The sequence below is a fragment of the Coloeus monedula genome, assembly GCF_965178545.1.
Source record: "Coloeus monedula genome assembly, chromosome: 1".
In the NCBI taxonomy this organism is placed as follows: Eukaryota; Metazoa; Chordata; class Aves; order Passeriformes; family Corvidae; genus Coloeus; species Coloeus monedula.
Window position 1 is genome coordinate 33,275,362 of NC_138781.1, and position 19,870 is coordinate 33,295,231.

The 19,870-nt window shown below is 39.3% G+C and overlaps 1 protein-coding gene across 1 annotated transcript; it reads right to left on the minus strand.

Annotated features, from left to right (window-relative positions):
* Nucleotides 1-16,524: 16,524 nt before the first annotated feature.
* Nucleotides 16,525-18,897, minus strand: NPVF (neuropeptide VF precursor; the record flags this gene model as incomplete). Its single annotated transcript, XM_082293422.1, has 2 exons — nt 16,525-16,986; nt 18,757-18,897. The coding sequence occupies 2 exons, from the start codon at nt 18,895-18,897 to the stop codon at nt 16,525-16,527; spliced, it is 603 nt and encodes a 200-aa protein (XP_082149548.1).
* Nucleotides 18,898-19,870: the final 973 nt, after the last annotated feature.

Sequence of the window (19,870 nt, forward strand, 5' to 3'; positions counted from 1 at the left end):
AGCTGAGAACAACTGTTCTATTTATTTATTTACTTATTTATTTGTATTTATGCAACTAGGAAAAAATGCAACATTTTAAAAACATGTATGATATTGTAAAACATGCAGCCATCTTCTTTTCAGGTATGGATTGTGAGTTCATGTGAGTGTGTGTTTACAGTAGCAGAAAAATGTAGCTTACTACCTGTGTTACAATAGAGATTTTCCTGGTCACAGAGAAGAGAATGCTACAACCTTGCTATGTGTATTTCATGTTTGTGTTTTAGAGCTGGGTCTAACATAGTTGACATCTGAAAGATGCTTTGCTGTTGCACTGCTTAATTTTTCCTTTTGCTGGATATCCTGTGTAGTTAACATGATTATTTTCTGTATATTCATTAAAATTTAGATCAGTTCTATAATTCAGTAAACTTCCAAGCCTATTAATAGTTAAAAGAGTGCAGATGGAAATTCACCAAATTCCTGCAATGCAAGGAATACCACAAAAACTTGCCTCAGGGCAGATATGTAAGTGGGGGGCATCAAGACACAGTTTGACAAGCGTGATAATCCAAAGTACTCTGACTGGAATTCAGATGTTGGATAGGAGACATTACAAGTAATGGAAGAAGTTATCAACAGTAGTAAACCAGAAGTCTGTCAGAAAGATAGAAACTAAGACGTGATTTTATTAACAATAGAGATAAAATCTCAAATGAAAGAACACTGGAGGACTTGAGGCTCACTCTGGAATCTGTTATGTATGGAAAAAATACAAATTTAGTTTAAATAAAAAATTGTCATGAGTGCCAAGCAGCATGTAAGTTCAGCTTTCCAGACCTTTAAAAACTGCAGGAATTCTGCCATATCCTGCCCTCCAGCTAATAGTATAATTAAGCCCTCAAAATACAGTGAAAACACATTGATTCTTGAAACTTCCTGATTACACATTGGTGATTATGAAAGCAAAATGCAAGCTTCCTGTAATTTTAAATTTTAATTTAAAAGTTTATTTCAGTAATTATAGATCAACCTGTAATCTAGGAGAAAAAAAAAAGGTTTAAAATAAGAGTAGGTACGATGATAAATGTTGGTGATTGATTTGTGAAATATGCTCATTTTTTCCAAATTACAAATGCAATATACATGTTCATTTTATTCTTTATGAGAATTATTTCAGGAGATTTTGAATGCTAAAGCCACAGTATAATTTATTTTAACAGTCCTCCTTTCAGCTGTAATGAACATATTTCCTGGGGAACTGACAGACTATTGCACAAAGTAGAAGATACTCTATTTCATTAAAGCAAAAAGAAAAAAAATGTGTCTTGCCAGAAAAACATAAAATATAATGAGAAAATATTTTCAATAACACTAAATTGGTATCAAATACTTCTAATGGAATAATTTACCTGTACAAGTTCTGTTCTTGCCTGTCTTTTGAGACAGTTGCCCGAGCAGAAATTTGAAATGGAGTTAGTACTACATTCGAATGGAAGGTTCTTGTAGGACTTCAGGTCCCTCATTTTCTTGGTAGTGTTGGAGCGGGTTATGTGGTAGCATCATGCTTAATATTTGAACTTCTAGGGGAAGATGCAGGATAAAATACCAAATACCAAAGCATTTGTTACTGCATCTAGATACTAAGGAGAAAACAGATGAGTTCTGCCTAATTCTGGCAAGTGTCAACAAGAAACAATGGTTGCTTTTACTACTGCTACTGGTTATTTGTACCAGGTTACAAAATAAAACAAACATACAAACAAAAAGAAAAGAAGCAGATTAAAGAGGTGTGATACTATTGCTTTGTGTTACTGATGAACAGAAGCTGGAAATAAGCTTCCAAGTAAGAGCAGAAACTTTGGACTTGCACAAAAAAAGACTTATGCACAGTAAGTCTCACTTGGTGAATTCAGATTCACTGTAAAGTTCCAGTCCCACTCTGAAAAGGATACTTTTAATAGAAAAGGCTTTTTTCCTTAACTGCCATGTTTCTTGTCTCTACTGTGCTGAGGGGAAATGCTTCTGTCCTCCTTTCACTCGAACAAAGTTGTATTTCAACAGTGGTTGTTTAGCTGTTTGTGAGGAGAGGAGCTGTATTAGGCCAGTATAAGCCCCTGAGCTCTCCGGAACTTCATGCAGGCATTTATATCTAAACAAATTGCCTCTGTTTTGAGCTGCTCTGCTGTGCAAAAGAAAAGCACCAGGACTTTTACGTTCTATCAAATGAAGCTTTGGTTCACAGTGACAAAGAGTCTTCTCTCAAAAAACACCATCACCTCCTTAGATGAAGTAGACAAAGAAGTGCTACTGCTTCCTCCCCCATCCTCCAAGAGCCAGTAGAGCATTCCCTTGTATCTGTGCCTTCTTTTTCTGGGACGATCCTGAGGAAACCCTCAGGAACCTGTTTGCTCCATGACAAGCACAGTAGGAGTGTGTAATAAGGGCTAGATAAGTTCACAAAGAGAAGCACTGAATTCACTCTGCTGTCCACACACTGTGACAAGGCTCATTTTGACAAAAACCAATGGCTCATCATGTGAAGAAGGCTGAGAGACCTTTGTTTTACCTTCTTGCATTTCGAGTTGTACCTTTGAGACTTCTGTGTTGCTCTGCACTTAATGATCTGCTAGCTTTTGGATATGGATCTTACAATGGGAAGTAGAGTCTGAGGAGAGTCTCAAGGAGAAAGGAGCAATTTGTATTCATCTGACTGGTACATGTTTGCTATCCTGACTTTGGCAAAGCTTTGACAAAAAGGATATTTTAAACAAGCCCTCTTATTCTCTGGCATATGTTAGTAAAATACAAAAGATTTTGCTGTGCCTTATTAAAGTAGAGAACTAATTTGAAATTATTTGAAATATGTTATTCTTCCAGGATGTCTGGGAGTTTGGGCCATAAGTTTTTGAAGAAAAGAAGCTGATACAGCATATTCAAGTGAAAAAACCGAAACTAATTCTATCATGCTGGCAGTTTATAGAGTATTGAGTGGTCTGCTGTGGTGTCTACATGAACACTATGGGAATCTTACACTGATGACTCAGATTCAAGTACAACTGGCTTCCAATGAGAAAAATGTTCTGAGTTGTTGATCCATAATCTGCAAGTGGGCAAGAAACAGAAATCAGACTTTCCTTCCAGCAGAACTGCTGTGGTTCTGTAATGCAATGCAGTTCTGAGTCCACACTGTTCAGACCCCAGTGGAATTTCCTCTCTATCCAGCTTTATTAGCCTTTCTCAGAAATTTATTTCTGGCTGCCAGAATTACAGATGGAGCCTGTGACTAGCAGATATTTTTGCCCCTGCCTGTTGCACATGTAGGGAGGTATCACATTTCATGACTTCTCTTTGCAACTCCATGACAGCAGCTGCCAACTGAGGCAGGGATTTATGCCATCAATTTTACTTCATCAGTCTCCTAGCATTTCAAGCATCATCCATAGCACCAGATCGTGATTCGACTGCACTCATCTTCGAATCCACAATGTACATACAGGCTTAAACCCATCTGCAGTCTTACCCAGCATACCAGCACCAGGACCACTGGTTCGCAGTAATCCACACTCCCTCATCAAAAGGGTCCTGAACATCTATGTCCCACGTCCCTGCAGCTGCACTAGCCCAAAACCACCACTGAAATAGTAAAACTTGTCTTCAGCTCCAGAAAAATAGTTCATTGTACAGTGCTTCCAGGTGGCTGGGTCGGGGACCTCAAGCTTCTAGTCATTGACACCTCCCTTTAGCAGCAGGATCCAGACCAAGGGTCAAGACATCCCTATGAGCAGTGCTCTCTGGACACAGGCCAATGCATGCAGAGGGGCCCACAGTCTGTCCAGTTCTGTTTCCTGGCAAACTGGCCCAATTACTTGGCAGAAGAAGCCAAAGGGATTTTAGCTCAGTGACCAAAGTCACAAGTCCTTATTGATCCAGGGGAAATGACCTACAAAGGAAATCATTAGTTTCCAGGATGATATCTCTCCAAAGCAGGAGTCACAGTCATATACATTTCAGCCCCAGAGCTTTCAGAAATCCATGGTCAAGAGAATGAATTATCTCACTGGGAGGCTTTGCTGAGGCAAAGCTCCCAGTGGGAGAAAGTAGGAAGACATAGGACAGTGATACATGATTATTTTGAGAAATGATACATAAGTAAAAATTGATTTCTAAATGTAACAACCTTTCAAGTATTGTGCTTACAGAACCCTAAAGAAATATTATTCCAACACAGGAGACAATATTTGGAGATCAGCCCCTCTCTTCCCAACCTTCATTGTCTGTCTCTTTGGAAGAAAAGCATTAATAGGAAACTCCGTAGGGCTGAACTCTGAACTAAGCCTACCTTCTCATTCAGCGCAGTGCACTGTGACTATGCTTTGGTCTGTGTTCTGGTAGTATTTGACATCACAGCAAGAGGGCGTTGGGGATCTTCTGGAGTGGTACATAGGATCAGACAGCTGGTGATGTCAGCAGGTATTTAACTGTTGAATGCGGGGGAAGGATGTTAGAGCTGGGATCCAAGACACACACAGGTCATGTGGAGTTTTACCTCTCCTGAGTAAAGCAATAAATACAGCCACAAACCAAGACAGTTTGTTACAGAAAATTTGATTGGGAAGAAGTGAGTGAAGTCGTGTGGATATTGGTTCAATTCTTGACAAATTGGCTGAGCCTAGTGGATTTCAAGTAAGGCAGGCAGCCCAGCAGCAAGACTTCTGTGAAGTGCCAATTTTTATTCCCAGTCTTGAAAATACCAGTATTCTTTGCTAAGGTCTTGTGTGGGATGTTCACACCATCCTTCAAAACAGTTGGAGTTGGCCACCACTGATGAGTTTGGATTCTGGTTAGTTGGCTTGCTGGATGTTTTTGCCCTCCTATGTTTACAGTGATAGATTTTGATCTGTTTTACTTTCTTCTGCTGACCTTTTCTTTTCTCTCAATGTGTCTTTTGTTTAAGTTGAATAGGCCTCAAAATAAATGGATGCATTTGAAAAGAGTGTTTTTTCTGTTGGTTTTTTTTTCACCAGTGAGAGCAAAACTAGCTGGAGGTCCTACTTTTCTTGGAAAAGCAGTGTGAAAAAAGTTGGGAGCATGTCTTTTGGCAGGTGATAATACATAAATTATTAAAATAGGCATTTTCTAAATACCTATTAAATGCACTACTGTGTTATTAATAACCAGTCGAGCTGGTTTATTATGATTTTGAACCACTGATTTGTTTTTAACCTGGATAGCTTGGCCATCACATTAAAGTGAACTCAACTTTAATGTTTGTGCCATGTGCAAGTGATATAGCTGTATCAGTGATTTCCAGAGTTCACAAGTTTAATATATTCTGAAAAAAAATTATTTCAGTATTTCTTTTTCATGCTTCATCTTAGTCTAGAGCTGCATGTTTGGAAAGGCTCGGAGGAATATTTTTCTTCATTTCATTAATTACTCAACTGTTGAAAAATCTCTGTTATTTCCTTCCAAAAATATACTATGGAAGAATTAAAGTTTTGGGATACAATGGGAATGACCTACCTCAGCTGTTATTATAGAGGGTGTGCTGACTGGAAAAAAAAGGCTCAGGACATCACCTCTACACTCCAAATCTTCACACAAAAGAGGTCACCCCCAACACGTAAATCTATCAGTACCTAAGTTGTGTGTTTTGCTGCCAGCTGTATCTCCACATTACTGCGTTTCTCTGGAAAAAAAAAATTGGGAGGATGAAGGTCCTTGATGCATCTCTGTATAGCTCCCTTACCAGGCTGCAGTGGAACAATGGTGTCAGGGAAAGATGGATATCACAAAATCACAGAATGCTTGAGGTGGGAGGGGACTTCTGATGGTCACCTGGTCAAACCCCTACTCAGGCAAGACTGTCTAAAGTGGGCTGCCTAGGACCATGTTTCCAAGGAGGAAGACTTCACACCCCCTCTGGGCAACCTTGTCAGTGCTCAGGCACCCTCGTAGTCTAAAGTGCTTCCTTTGGATTGACTGTCCGATGTGTCCGTTGGTGTCCATCACCTCTGGTCCTCTCAACTGGGAACAAATGAAAAGAGCCTGGCTCCATCTTCTTTTGCAACCTCCCTTCAGGTGTTTGTACATGTTGATGAGACCCTCCCTGATGAGACCCAGCCTTTTCTTCTCCAGGCTGCACAGTTCCTGCTCTCTCAGCCTTTCATCATATGAGAAATGTTCTAGACCCTTCATTAGCTTAGTGGCCTTTCACTGGACTTTCTCCAGTAGCTCCATCTCCTTTGTTCTGGGGAGTCCTGAACTGGACACAGTACTCCAGATGTGGTCCCACCAGTGCTGAGTAGAAAGGAAGGACCACTTCCCTCAACCTGCTGGCCACTCCTCCTCATGCAGTCCCAGATACCATTTGCCTTCCTTCTAGTGAAGGCAGGTTGTCGGCCCCTGTCCAACTTGGTGTCCACCAGCACCCCCAGTCCTTTCTGCAAAGCTGTTTTCAGCTGGTCAGCTCTCGCATGTGCTGGTCCTCCTCGCAGCATGCAGCTGTTCCTCCCTACGTGCAAGACTTTCCATTTACCTTTGAACTGCATGAGTTGTTGAATTGCATGTCAGTCCATTTCTTCAGCCTGTTCAGATCCCTTTGGTTGGCATCATGACCCTCCCAATTTTCAATCATCAGCAAACTTGCTGAGGACACACCCTCCCGCATCACCCAGATAATTATGACAAGATTGAGCAAGTCTGTCCCCAGTATTCTTTTCTTGGGTACATTGTTCATTATTGGCCTCCAGTTAGACTTTGTACCACCGATCATCACCCTCTGGGCCCAGAAATTCAGTTTTCACTCTTATTCAGGCCATAATTCATCATCTGCTCTATGTGAGGTTTTTATGGGGAACAGTGTCAAAAGCAAGTCAAGGTAAACAATGTCCATTGTCCTGACTATGTCTGTCAAGTGGTCATTGCATTGTCAAATATAATCAGGTTGGTCAACTATTACTTTCCCTTGGTGAGTCCATGCTCCTCGTCATCTTTTCCTATATGTGCCTGGAAGTGGTTTCCAGGATGAGTGGCTCTGTACCTTCCTAGGGCTGGAAATGATTCTGACCAGCCTGTAGTTTTCTGGGTCCTCCTTCCTGCCCTTTTCAAAGATACGAATGGCATTTGCTTCCTTCCAGTCCTCAGACATGTCTCCCAGTTGCCATGATTGTTCAAGGTTTAGAGTGGCCTCAAGATAGTATCAGCCAGCTCCTTCAGCACTCACCTCAGCAGGGCCCGTAGACTCATGCATGTGTGTTTCAAAGGCTTTTCAAAGACTACTAAGTAAAACACTCCTGTGCTTTTGGTCCAATCTTGTGTCATGAAGAATACAGAGAATAAATGTGTCACAACCAGTTGTACTTCTAAAATGCTGTGAAGATCAGAAGTTAGAAGCAAAAATGAAGTGGTATTAAGAAGCATAATCATTCAGGAATTCTTCCTAGGCTATTCAGGAAACCCAAGAAAAGGTGACTTCAACCCAGTCCTAAAAATGACAAGCCTGAAAACTTTACTACTCCAGCTATCTACTGAAGCATATTAAAAATGTTCTGCAGTGAGTTCTTCTTGTAGTGCTTCCATTTCTACATCTCTGTGGTTTTTCATGAGAGCTTGCCCACTGTTTTCCCCTCTTACTCCACTGCCCTGTTAATTGCTCCTATAATCCCACAGTCAAGGCCTGTCCAAGGTTGTTCCCATGCTCTTTGCAGTTATGTGGAAAGTGGGATAAAGAAAACTATCCCCTTTGCTGGGGCTAAGAGAGATAGGAGCCTTACAACAAGGAATTGAAAGCATAATCCACCTTTTTAAGCAAAATATTCCTCTCTCAGGGACTAAAAATCACCTGATGACTCTGATAGGTAAAATACTAATTTGTATTTAGCTGTGGTATATATATGATCTCAGGGAAGGGATCTTATAACCCTTTCCATTGACTAATGCAGAAAAGATGAAGACTTGCTGAGGCAGTTATTAAGCCAGTACCCCCTCCATGCTTAACTCAGTATGCTTTGGATGGTGAGATGGGACAAAGCCAGTGGAAACCAAAATTAGAAACCTTGTTTCTAAGTGAAGAAAGCTATGTTACCTACATAGTAGTGGGTCAAGAAAAGGTGAGGCCAGTTCAGCTAAATAGGGAGAAAAGTAATTTATCTAATTCTTTCTTCCCCCATAATTTTCGTGGAGAAAATAGAGGGATGGGAGCATTTTGGTGAAGAAGACAGAGACATCATTCTCTGGACTTCTCACTGATTTTGATAGCCTCTATATTGTGAGGGCTACAGATGCATTTGGATCCAAAAAGAGCCAAAGCAAGCTGTTTATTGAAGGGAGAAATTATACATATTCTTATCCTTAAGCTGGTGCTAAAAGGCAAAAGTTAGAAGGCATTGATAGATAGCTTAATACACACTGCAACATATCCTCTCTTCAGTCTTTATGTCAAATGTCACTGTAATTTCTTTTTTGAAAATTTATTTGTTCTATGAATGGTTATTAAAAGACAGAAAGTTGAGATGGCCAGACTTGTTAAAGTTCATGAGATAGATTTTGTAGAGCTAACGGCGTAGTTTTCATTTTCCTAACTCCTCCAGGAGTTTTTCGTGCTAATTTACATCCCAGGTTCTATAAGGGAATACACGATTCTTCCCAAAATCAAGCTTTACAAAGAGTGTTCTTTCTGCCCTCTCGTGGCCACGAGCCAGTTTTGCATCGGCGAGAATTCCAGACTTGAATCGCATTTTGATAATTGCAAATGTCTTGCTTTTACTTTAGAGAGCAGACATAAGTGTTGTATCTCCAAGTCAGTTTTTATGAAAAATGCATTTATGTATATCTTTCATTTGAATATAATACCTGATTATTTAGATTATCAAATTAATTACATAAAATTCTTCTAGTTTTATGTCATAACCCAGAATACGAAGCTGTGACTTGCATGTTACAAGAAACAGTTAAAGAGCATTTATTTTCTAGCAACTAAAGCGATTTTAGTTTTAGGGCCTTTGTCCCACTTTTGGTCTGCTCACATGAAAATGTTGTATAATTGCATGCATCAGCTTCTTCGCAACTTCAGTAAATCTTCAAGTTATTTATAAATTAAATTGCACTCAGTTCCCATGTCATGTCAATCAATCAATCGACCAATCAATCAATCAATCAGTCAATCCATCCATCCATCCATCCATCCATCCATCCATCCATCCATCCATTTATTCCACTGGAGTTACTTTAAATTTATCCCAGACTGGTGGCAGGATCAGACCACAAGGTCAATTTCTGTTTTAGAAAGATCTTATGCGTTGTCAGGGTGACCATGTATCCCTTGTATGAATAATGCTGTCCATGACAGACTTATAGAGTGTTGAATTGTTTCAGTTAAGGCTGATGTGTATCACATTTTCTGATAGTCAAGTGTCCAGAGACAGGACAGGTACATATGCATGCACAGTGATTTCTCTCGTGCTTATTAGCTGGTGAGGGTCTGAACAAGAACTTCTGTAGCACACATGTAAAAGCATATAATGCAATAGTGATTTAAGAGAAAAGTATTATAAAAAACAAGAATAGATCATTCACTGTCAAATAATACTAACAAATGAGAATATTTTTCTGTTACGTGTTGGAAAATGGGGGAAAAAACCCATTACTTTACACATTACCTGCAAACATTTTCCTCTGTGCTCCTTTTCAGTCAGCCCAAGTAACTGTATCCTCATTTTGGTGATTTCTGGGGTAACAAAGAAAATCACTACTGCACATGTGCCAGTGCCAAACTGGGCACCATCTGCACTTGGCAGCCGAGGGAAACAAGACCCAGAAAGAATTTATCATTAGTTGCACTTTTGAGACAAGGGTGGGCTCTGAAATCCTCCAGGCCACCCCTGGATTCATAACATCTTATGCAGTATAAATATGTGCAAGAACACATTTGTTAGGAAATGTCTTGAAATACAGAACTTCCAGAAACATGCGGTGGTGGCTGAGCAGACACAGGAAGTACCTTCTGAAAACTGTCTGCTCTTTCCCCTCCCCTGCTCTTTCTGCAAACTGACATGTCAAGAGCGATTCAGAATCACCTGGGTTCACATTTTTTTCAAGATTCCATAAGCCATATGTGATCCCAGTATAACTACACTATAGGTTGCTCTGGACTACCTCCACTGGTATTTATTTTCTTCACAGAAATCTAAATTAAACTTCTGACTTTTCTTTCATAGCTGCCAAAAGAAATCAGCTGCTGAATTGGGCTGTACAATTTCATTTGAAATGCCTCTTGAGGGACAGGCAAACCTGCAGCTCTCAGAATTGATGATGGGTCTCTGAAGGCAAGTGGGTACTTAGTCAAAATGGTAACTACACTCAAAGACAATCTCAGCACCAAACATATGCTTCTGTGTTTTTCTTGAGCTGCTCTCTGCAACAGCAGAGTTCAAAGAAAGTTTGCCTCCATTCTTTTACAAATAAATTTCTCCATATTGGCCATAGAATAAATTCCAAACACTTTTATTGCCCCAAGATGTGGTTATATTTTAAGTACACACAGAATTAAGCAGCTGAGAGAAGCAGATGATTTTTAAAAGTTCCCCTCTGTTCTCCTTCACTAATTCATCCAAATAGGAAGCGTTCCAGGTTTTGGAGCAGAGATTCACCTGCATCCTGCAGACCCAGGTGAGGCAGGCTGTCCCCCTGCACCCCATGGAGGACCCCATGCCAGAGCAAGTGGATGCCAGACAGAGGCTGTGACCCCTGTGGGAAGCCTGCAGTGGAACACGTTTGCTGTCAGGACTTGTGATCCTGCAGGGGACCCACGCTGGAACAGTCTGTTCCTGAAGGACAGGACCTCATGAAAGGGACTCACACTGGAGCAGTTTGTGAAGATCTGCAGCCTGTGGGAAGGACTCATACTGGAGAAGCCCATGGAGGAGTGTCTCCAGGAAGAAGGACCCTATGTTTGAGCAGAGGAATAGTGTGAGGAGTCCTCCCCCTGAGGGGGAAGGAGTGGCAGAAACATCACTTGATTAACTGACCCCAACCCCCACTCCCCATTCCCTGCACTGCAGGGGTGGAGGAGGTAGAGGTAGAGAATTTGGGACTGATCTTCCTTATCTTCACCCATGAGCCTTTTGTTATATTTTTGCTTAACTGTCCAGCTGAAGATGGAAGTGATATGGTGGCTTTGGTAGGCACCATGTGTCCACCCTGGATCAGCCCACCACAAGCATCTCCACAAATTGTAAATCTGTTTTCAACTGAAAACTTTAATATAAAGCTCCTCAGAAGTATAAGATGTACTTTGAACCTCCTCTATGCAAAGTAATTTAATGTTTTCTTTTATGTGAGGTGGAGCAGCTTAGGAACTAAGGGTCAAAACCCAAGCAAAGTTTTGATTTAGAGTATTCCTAGTAGTTGCCTCTGGTTTCAAACCACATTTCATCTATCACTTGTTACCTGTACATGCACAAATGCAGTATTTGCAAAGAGCTACATGGCTCTGTGTGCCCTACAACACTCATATTGCATTGTTGCATGTCTGTGCATTTGTGCTACATAATGTGCTACATTATGCAGCATGTGAAGTTTAGCTCCAGTTTCTATAATTTAAACATTTATTTCAGTGTGGCTGAGGTATCAAATATATGTGAGAAGAAAGGAGAATAAGTGTTTTTCAATACAGTAAAATGGGAAGCTGCAATTGAAAGGACTGAAAATATTCCTTGTTCAGTTATTAGCTGTCTCTAGCTCTGTATGTAAGATCAACCCTCTGGGTTCATCTAAATTACTGAAATTCTGAGAGAATTTAAAGAAGGAAGTTTCTGATACAAATGTTGCTTTCAACTCTGTATGTTAAACCATGAACTGACTTTTATAGTTTTGTTTTCCAGCTTATGCCTGTGATTTCTAATGTGTTGCAAGAGACAAAGAGCTGGACATCATTCTGTATGGTAATTGATAGGTGTGCCAGAAATCAATTGTTATGAGCATCAGAGATGAGATAAATATATTAAGTAAAAATGCTTCAAAGCCAGAGCAAGTGTCCTAAATATGAGAGAATAGGGGGAAATAGCTAAGTAGTCATCACGTTCCAGAAAATGGGAACTGTTAATAGCTCCTACCTACCTGCACCGTTACTGCTATTGACTAAGAAACCTTCTGCTGTTGCTAGTGACCTACTTTTGCTTGGTGAGGGACTTGGGATCAAAGTCATAAAGGTATATAAGGAAATGGACCTAAAGATTCTTTGTGAATTAACAGTCTTGTCTTAGCCTTGCACCTCACAAGCTTGAAGAATCATAGAATCATCAAAAAAAATTGGGTTAAAAAGGTCAGTCCTCTGGAGATCACGTGGTCCAACCTCCTGTTGAAAGCATGGCCTTAAAAGAAATAATTATCTGCTGAGGTATGCCAGTACTTGGGTGCCTCTGAAAATTTGGGATGTAGCAAAATGAATTTTCCTGTGCAAGGTTTTTCTGACCTATGTCTGTCTTAACCGCCTGACTCCTTTTTTAAGACCTGAAAACAATGGAAACAACCTCCTGTTTTTCATTTCACTTTATGCACTATCGGCATGTTGGGGGATGGTAATAGAAGGATAGAATGAACTTGAATAGCATTTAATACCTTCTGGTTTTAGAAATCTGTCATAACCATATGCCTTTTTTAATATTTCAAGTACAATGGTTGCCTACAGAGGTATCTGAGTTTTCTGAAAGCCATTCTAGAATATTTCTTCTACCAGTTAACTCTAGGGATCTAAGTGGATAATTTGGATGACAACTGTAAAAGAAACCCATTTTTTGTTGGTTTTCACTAAAATTTTAATTGGATACAGTTCTGAGTAAGGCCATAAGACTGACCTTCTGGCTAATCACTGCATAGGATACATTGTGCATAGATATGAAAAGATGAAAAAATGTATTTTGCCCCATCCATTGTTCTTGAGATAAAATACGCATAAGGATATTGTAAGCCTCTCTTTTCTTTCCTAATAGCACAGATTTTTCTCATCCAAACTCTATGCCACAAAAGATCTGAGTGGCACTAGCTGAGACCCTTCTACATTATGTCATCAGGAGAGCAGCACAAATGCAAATCAGATATCTATGGTTGTCAATGCCAGATGTACTTTAGTGGGTGGCACTAATGAAAGCATTTCCAATTCCTGCTAATGGGTGCTCTTAAACTCGGGGAAATTTTTAAAATGTCTTGCTTAGGGTTTGGAAATTTATAGTGGTCTGTCATGACTAAGGATAGCCCAGTTGTCATATTTTAAAGAAAATGCAAAAGGCAATTGCAAAAGCAATTGAAAAGAATCTAAGACTGACAGATTTCAAATGCCAGATTCGCAAGTCTGGCTCCTTCTGAGGGTAAACCAAAAATGTCACTTTACACTCCACTAAATTTGTCCAAATGATATATTGAAATCAACCCCATGATGAGCCTTTGGACTTATAAATTAATCAGTACATTGTCAGCTGTCTTCTCTATAAGCTTAAGTCAGAACCTAAAATAAGCCGGGTGTTTTCGCATGGAGACTTTAATAATAGGCATAAATATTACTTCTATGGCAAGGAAGGCTGGGAGCTCCTGAGCCCTACAAGAATTCTTGCCAGTAAGCCTCAATAGTCTGTCAATTGATTTACTTGTGTCCTTTCCTTGCTTTTTCCCAGTTCATGAATAATATCTATATATGGATAATAAATAATCCAGTGAGGGATAGCTAGAGCAATGTATGTTGCCTGTTGTGCCCCTTTTCCTCCTGTTGCACTATACAGTGATTGTTTTCTTGGCTCATGTGCTCTCAAGCCAAACAGAAATTTTGCACAGCATAGCATAATTCCTACTTTATGTACTTTTCACCTAGCAGTTCCTCTGCCGAGGGAAAATAAATCAAAACCCATCTCCTGTATCCATGCCATGAAGTTTGCAATAAGAGGACAACTTAATTGTACCCGGTGCTGGGCCAATGTTTGGGCTTCTGCTTTCCTCCCACAGCAGCTATCATTAATGTCAATTGATGTGTACCCTTTCCCTGTTGCTAGGTGATACATGCCTTAAAAAGGCAGCTTCTATTGCTGTTCAGGGATTCTTACAAATCTTCTTTGCTTTTGGTTCACATGATGTGCAGTGAGGTTTGCAGGACCAGAAACACAACTGAGAATTCAGGACGTTTCCTTCTGCTGTCCATTTGACTGTAAATCACTTAACGATCCTGGTTTTCCTGACTAAAGAAAAAGTGACACTTGTTCTGGTGGTAGGCAATGGTAAGACTTCATCTTTATTGCCTGGGTCTTTGACTTTCCCCCCACACAATTTGTTGACCAGTGTCCTTCACCATGGACTTGGCTGCTGTACCCAAGTGTTATACTGCAAAACAGGTCTTTCACAAGTATTTGTTAGGTAAAGCATCTTCTGAAGCTCAGAGAGAAGCCCTAAGATTGGTTTGGGATTCAAAAGGTGTAAACTCATTGGTGTTTATCTGTTTAGAATTTCCTATCTCTTTGTTATTTCAGGTATGAGTGAGTAGAGAGGATAGATATTCTCAGGACTATAGTCTGATTCCTTTGAATTGAATTAGATTCACCAGGCACAGGTTGAATAATGTTGTATTTCCAATAGCCTCATTAACTTTGTAGAGGAATGGCAACTCAGCCTCTGTCCTGTCTATGAATTTATCTGATCAATTTGGTAGGTTTTTTCCCCAGGTTCTTCTAAAGGTGTATGGAACGATATCTGGTTACTGGTTACTCAGCATAAAGACTAAGACAAGAGACAGGAGAAGTAATAAACTCTCAGATACCCAAACCTTGTGGAAGAGGAGGTAACAGGACAGCAACAAAGAGCAGAACTCCTAGATCACTGCTTGATGGGACTTGAAAGGAACCACTCAATGCCTTGAGTAGGTTCAGCCAGACACTGAATGGACACTGCATGGACACTGTGAACATGTGTGTGTATGATCTGATAGCAAATCTCAAGCCAGGCTAGCTGGCAAGTAGAGTGAGTGGTCTGATTGACAGCACCTGAGGAATTGAAGGGGTGTGGAGGTCTGAGGGCTAGGAACTGGAGAGAGACACGTTGTCTGGTTCCAAGCTATTGAACTGACTGAGCATCAAAGGGCTGCTGATGAAGGGACCCATTTGTGTGTGTGATTCTAATGTCAATTTAAATTTGGACTAGCTGGTGAGCAGAAGAAGAGGTGTGGGAGCCAGCTACCAGAGAGACAAGGCCTTTCAGATTTATATCTAAGATGACCCATAAAAACCAGGAAAAGTACTTTCTCAACACTTAATTTTCTTTAGCTGCATATGACACAAATGCTTTCAGCAGTTTTGATCGTGCTTCTGATTGTTATTCACATTGTAGGCTTCTTTTTATTTGAACCATGCATCTTTATTCATATTATGCTTCTTTTAATTCTGCTTAAAATGCTTTAAATTATACAGCCATTGTTCTGAAACTTGGTTTTACAACCGATAGGACATAAGTAGCACAGAAATAAATAGAATTTATACTACACTGCCACTGAAGTAATCTACTACAACAATCACTACAATTATAATTGCCTTATATGTCAAGGGTTTGCACAGAATAAATATATTATGCATACATGAAGGCAGGTTTGCATTTCAATTCACATATGTTTCCTTTTCATGACCTTTAGTTTTGAAAACACATTGCAGCTTTTCCAAGTCTTTCAGATTCTGTCTTCATAATTTCATTCCAGTATTAACGTAACTGTTAAAATTCATATCCCTAAAAATACCAGACAAACAAAACAAAAGCTGTTATAATTAGGTGAGACAGTGAGAAAGGAATGAAAGGAATCAAATTAAATGAGAGAGAACCTTGGCTTCTGATATATCAGTTATCTTTCCTGGCCTGAACTTCTGCTTTATGCCTGTGTCAGATGGAGGTCAGGGGTAGCCAACTGAAACTTGGTTACAAGACAAATGGGCAGTTCCAGTAAGGCAGCAGTTATGATAAGAAGGACTGTTATTGAAGAGCTGGTTTAAATTATTCTTAGTAATGGACAGGAAATAGTTTTCCTATCCTGAAAAAAATTCTGAGATGTCATAAAGAATTTTTCATGTTAAGTTGGAATGAAAAATCAAAATCTCAAACACTGTCTCAGCAAGAAAATATGAAAAAAAAAATATGCTCGGATGAGAAAAAATAATTTTCAGAAGGCTGCTATTCAGCTTGGAATTTTGTCCCTTTTTAACTCTAATTTGCATAAATTTAGAAAATGGAAGAGTAATTTTTAGGTAAGCTTGTAATTTTATAGTGCCAAAATGGGATATTTTAATGATTCTGAACCTTCTTCACCAAAGCTATAACTTTTCAAAGTGAAACCTGATCTAAAAAAGCATCAAACCTAATCCTGTCATATGAATATTTTCAGATTTGGATATTTGGCACCTTATCATTAGAAAAGATTTTATAAAAAGATTCTCTACTACTTTTGATGAGATTTTTTGATTTGATGAACTGCAATCTTTCTTTTGGCAAATTGAACTCACGTTGAAATGCCTAGGAACATTCCTAGAGCAATTCTAGCTGTATTTGACCATCACTAACCTGTGATTTAATATGCATTTTAATATATGGCTTGAACACTTGTGTAACATTACCTGGTTCAGATTCCTGAACATCTTGAGGCAGATTGACAGCCAGTGACTTCCCAAATCTCTGTGGCAAATTAAGAAGTGATTGACTGGAACCTTTAACAAGTGGAGATCTCCCAAGCCTGTGTGATACCTTTGGAGCCTGATAAGGTATGTTCTCTCCAAAAGCTCTTCCAAATCTCAGGGGCAAATTAGCAAATGGTTTAATGCTTCTTTCTTCTGGATAATTTCTTCCAAATCTAAGCGGTAAATTAGCAACTGAATTTGGCATCTTGTTTACTGTAAAAGGATTCATTTTAATGATATTTTTTGATCCCCAGTCTTCCATTTCTTCAAAATTGAGACTCCTCTGCTTTTCTTCCAAAATATTATCTTTAATCTAAAGAAAAATAATTTTTAAAAGGATATGATCATTTTATAGGGCATTACTCCAGCTACCAATCACACAAAGTACTCAATTTCATACCTCCTTAGAAAGCTGCTGGGTAATGGTCCTATTTTTCTGACTATGCAATGTTTTTTTAGTTGTATTTGCTAAGCTCCATTGTAATGTGAGCTCTTTCATATGCCGACATTGTCCTGCTTACCTTTTCAGAACTCTGACCACAAGAGCACATCTCCGTATCAGTATCAGCAAATGGTTCAGCTCAAATGGTGTCAGTTGGAAATATTTCTGGGCACAGGTGCCAGTACCTGTGCAATCAGTTAGGGGTGGACAGCAGTTGCTGTCAGGTCCACATTTGCAAATATCACCACCTGAAGTTGTCTGGAGGGGAAGATGCTGAATATATTTAGTGACTTGACACAAACCCAGACTCTTACTCATCTGGTTTGGATGAAAGGAGGATGGACCAAGCTACCTGAAGGTATAGCTCATTTGTTTCTAAGCATTGGGTGGATGCTTTGGACCCAATATCCATCCAGGCTAACAGACAGGGAAGTGAATGAAAAGTATTTGGGTCAAGATCACATCATGCCTGTTCTGGCGTTGCAGCATAGAGGTTGTCCTGAGCTTTAAGTGGCTTTAGTCCTCCACTAGTACACAAGATGCATTGGGAGCTCCTGGGATCCTAATTCCTGTGCAACCAGCACAAAATATACTTTCTGTATGTATGCTGACATACAGTGAAGAACTGAGCCTAGTCTATTACCTGTCTCCTGATGTAAAGAGCAGCTATTGCCTGAAAAACAGCCCTTTGTATAGAGCAGTGCTCTTCCCTCGGCATATTGAAAATCACTTACTTTTGTGACAAAAATAAGTTTCCAAGCCTTAACAGCAAATACGTACAAATATGGATTTAAATTTCTGTTAAAGACACAAATGCTACTAATCCTAATTTCACTTCCTTGTCCCTATTTGACTTCCCTGTGAGTGTCTCCAGTTACTGGCAGAGGAGAGGAATGAGCCATTCTAGTTCATCCTTCATGATTAAAACTTTAAATAAACTATCCCTCTGATTGCACCTGCATACACCTTCTGGAAGTATATAAAAGACAGTGAGCTAAAGTCCAGAGGATTTGACTAGCATAATTGAAATTGTATTTTGTTTTGAAGGATGTTTATTATACCAATGATGATAAGTCAAAAAGAGAGGTTGGCTCCCATTTCCTAGGGAGTATTTGCAGGGCAGACATGAAAAATAATAGAGATGAAGTGTGAAAATTTCATTTGGCATCTATTGAGACATAATAAATGTGCAACCCTGCAAAGAAATTTTTACAGGCAATTTCCAGAGTAAAATTTTAAGACCATTAACTATATTAGATTTAAAATGTTCTCTGTTTATCAGTATTCTTTGAGTATTACAAGCATGCCTTTATTAATTTTGGATTAATAATCTCTTTGTTATATTATGTGCTTAAAATGCCTGACAGGAATGTTAATTGAGGACCCACTGTGTAAGAAACATTTTAGAAAAAGTCTCAGCCTAATCACAGAGCTGTATTGCGAGAAAATTGAAACACACAGTATGTGTGTCTGAGCAAATGAATTTCTTGAAAATTCTTTCAACAAGCTTTTTCCATACTGCTAACGCTGTAATACTGAATGCTGTGGAATGAGTTTAGGAGAGCCCGTGCCAAAACATCCAATGTGCTCAGGATCTGACCCACAGTTCCCCAAATAAAGTCATAGCAATACAGATCTTACCTCGTAATATTTATCATCATTGTCTTCTCTGCTCTGCAACCTGGACTTCATTGGTTCATTTAGGCACATGCTGTTTGATATGAGAAAGATCACTGTAGCTAAAGCAAACAGAACAAACTTCTTGGTTGAAATTACTTTCATTTTTCTTAAGCTTACTTAGAGAGCTCAGAATCTGTACAGAAAATAAAACTGCCATCTTTTTATATAATCAGAAAACAACAACAACAAAAAAATTCACCATGACATCAGTCTCTAAAGCTCCAATTCCCAATATTAATTAGGGAAGTAATTTGAATGTATTTGAAGAATGTTGGGAATTTATTTTGTGAAGCTTTTAGACAACATAACGTCGTGTTAGGGACACGCTGACTTTACAGATATTTTCTTCTGGTGAAGTATGTCTTAATTAGCTAATTTTGAGAGCCACAACAGTAGGGATATACAATAGCCACAATGCTCCATCACTAGGGGACAATCACCTTGTTTCTTTCTTTTGTACCAATGTTGTCAGAAGGACTATAAAAAGAAGCTTTCCTCATGTAAGCATTCTTCTGCTTAAACAATCCTTTTGGACCATAAAATGCTTGTTTATACTTATGTACACCTAGGAACATTGTCCCATTGAAATCAAGTGCTGTCTATTGGAGTTGTTGATCAGGTGCTAAGACATGTTATGCATCAATGTGGTCTATTGACGTACATAGCGTCTAGGCTCTAAATTGGACATACTAATTTGCATTCAGAATGGATTAGGTACATGCTTTTAAAACCCTGCCTATAAGTTAAATTTTTAGAAATTCCCAAGGTTATGTTGCATCCATATTTTTAAGGCCAAATTTCCAATGGTGTTTTTTAAAAAGGCATCTGCCACTTTGCTGAACACAGTGAAAGCACTGGGCTGCCCATGCCTGTTCTGTCCCAGAAGGAGATTCAGGATGCACACTAAACATACCCTTAAAGTGCACATTGAATTGGTTGCTAGATGGGCTGGTGAGCCAGGCTAACATTGGAAAAAAAAGCATATTGTGTTGTTCTTCCATTTGTTATTCCTAAATTCCTGAACTGATTTAAATTAGTACTTAAAATCAGCCCCATATGGAGGAAATCTGATTGC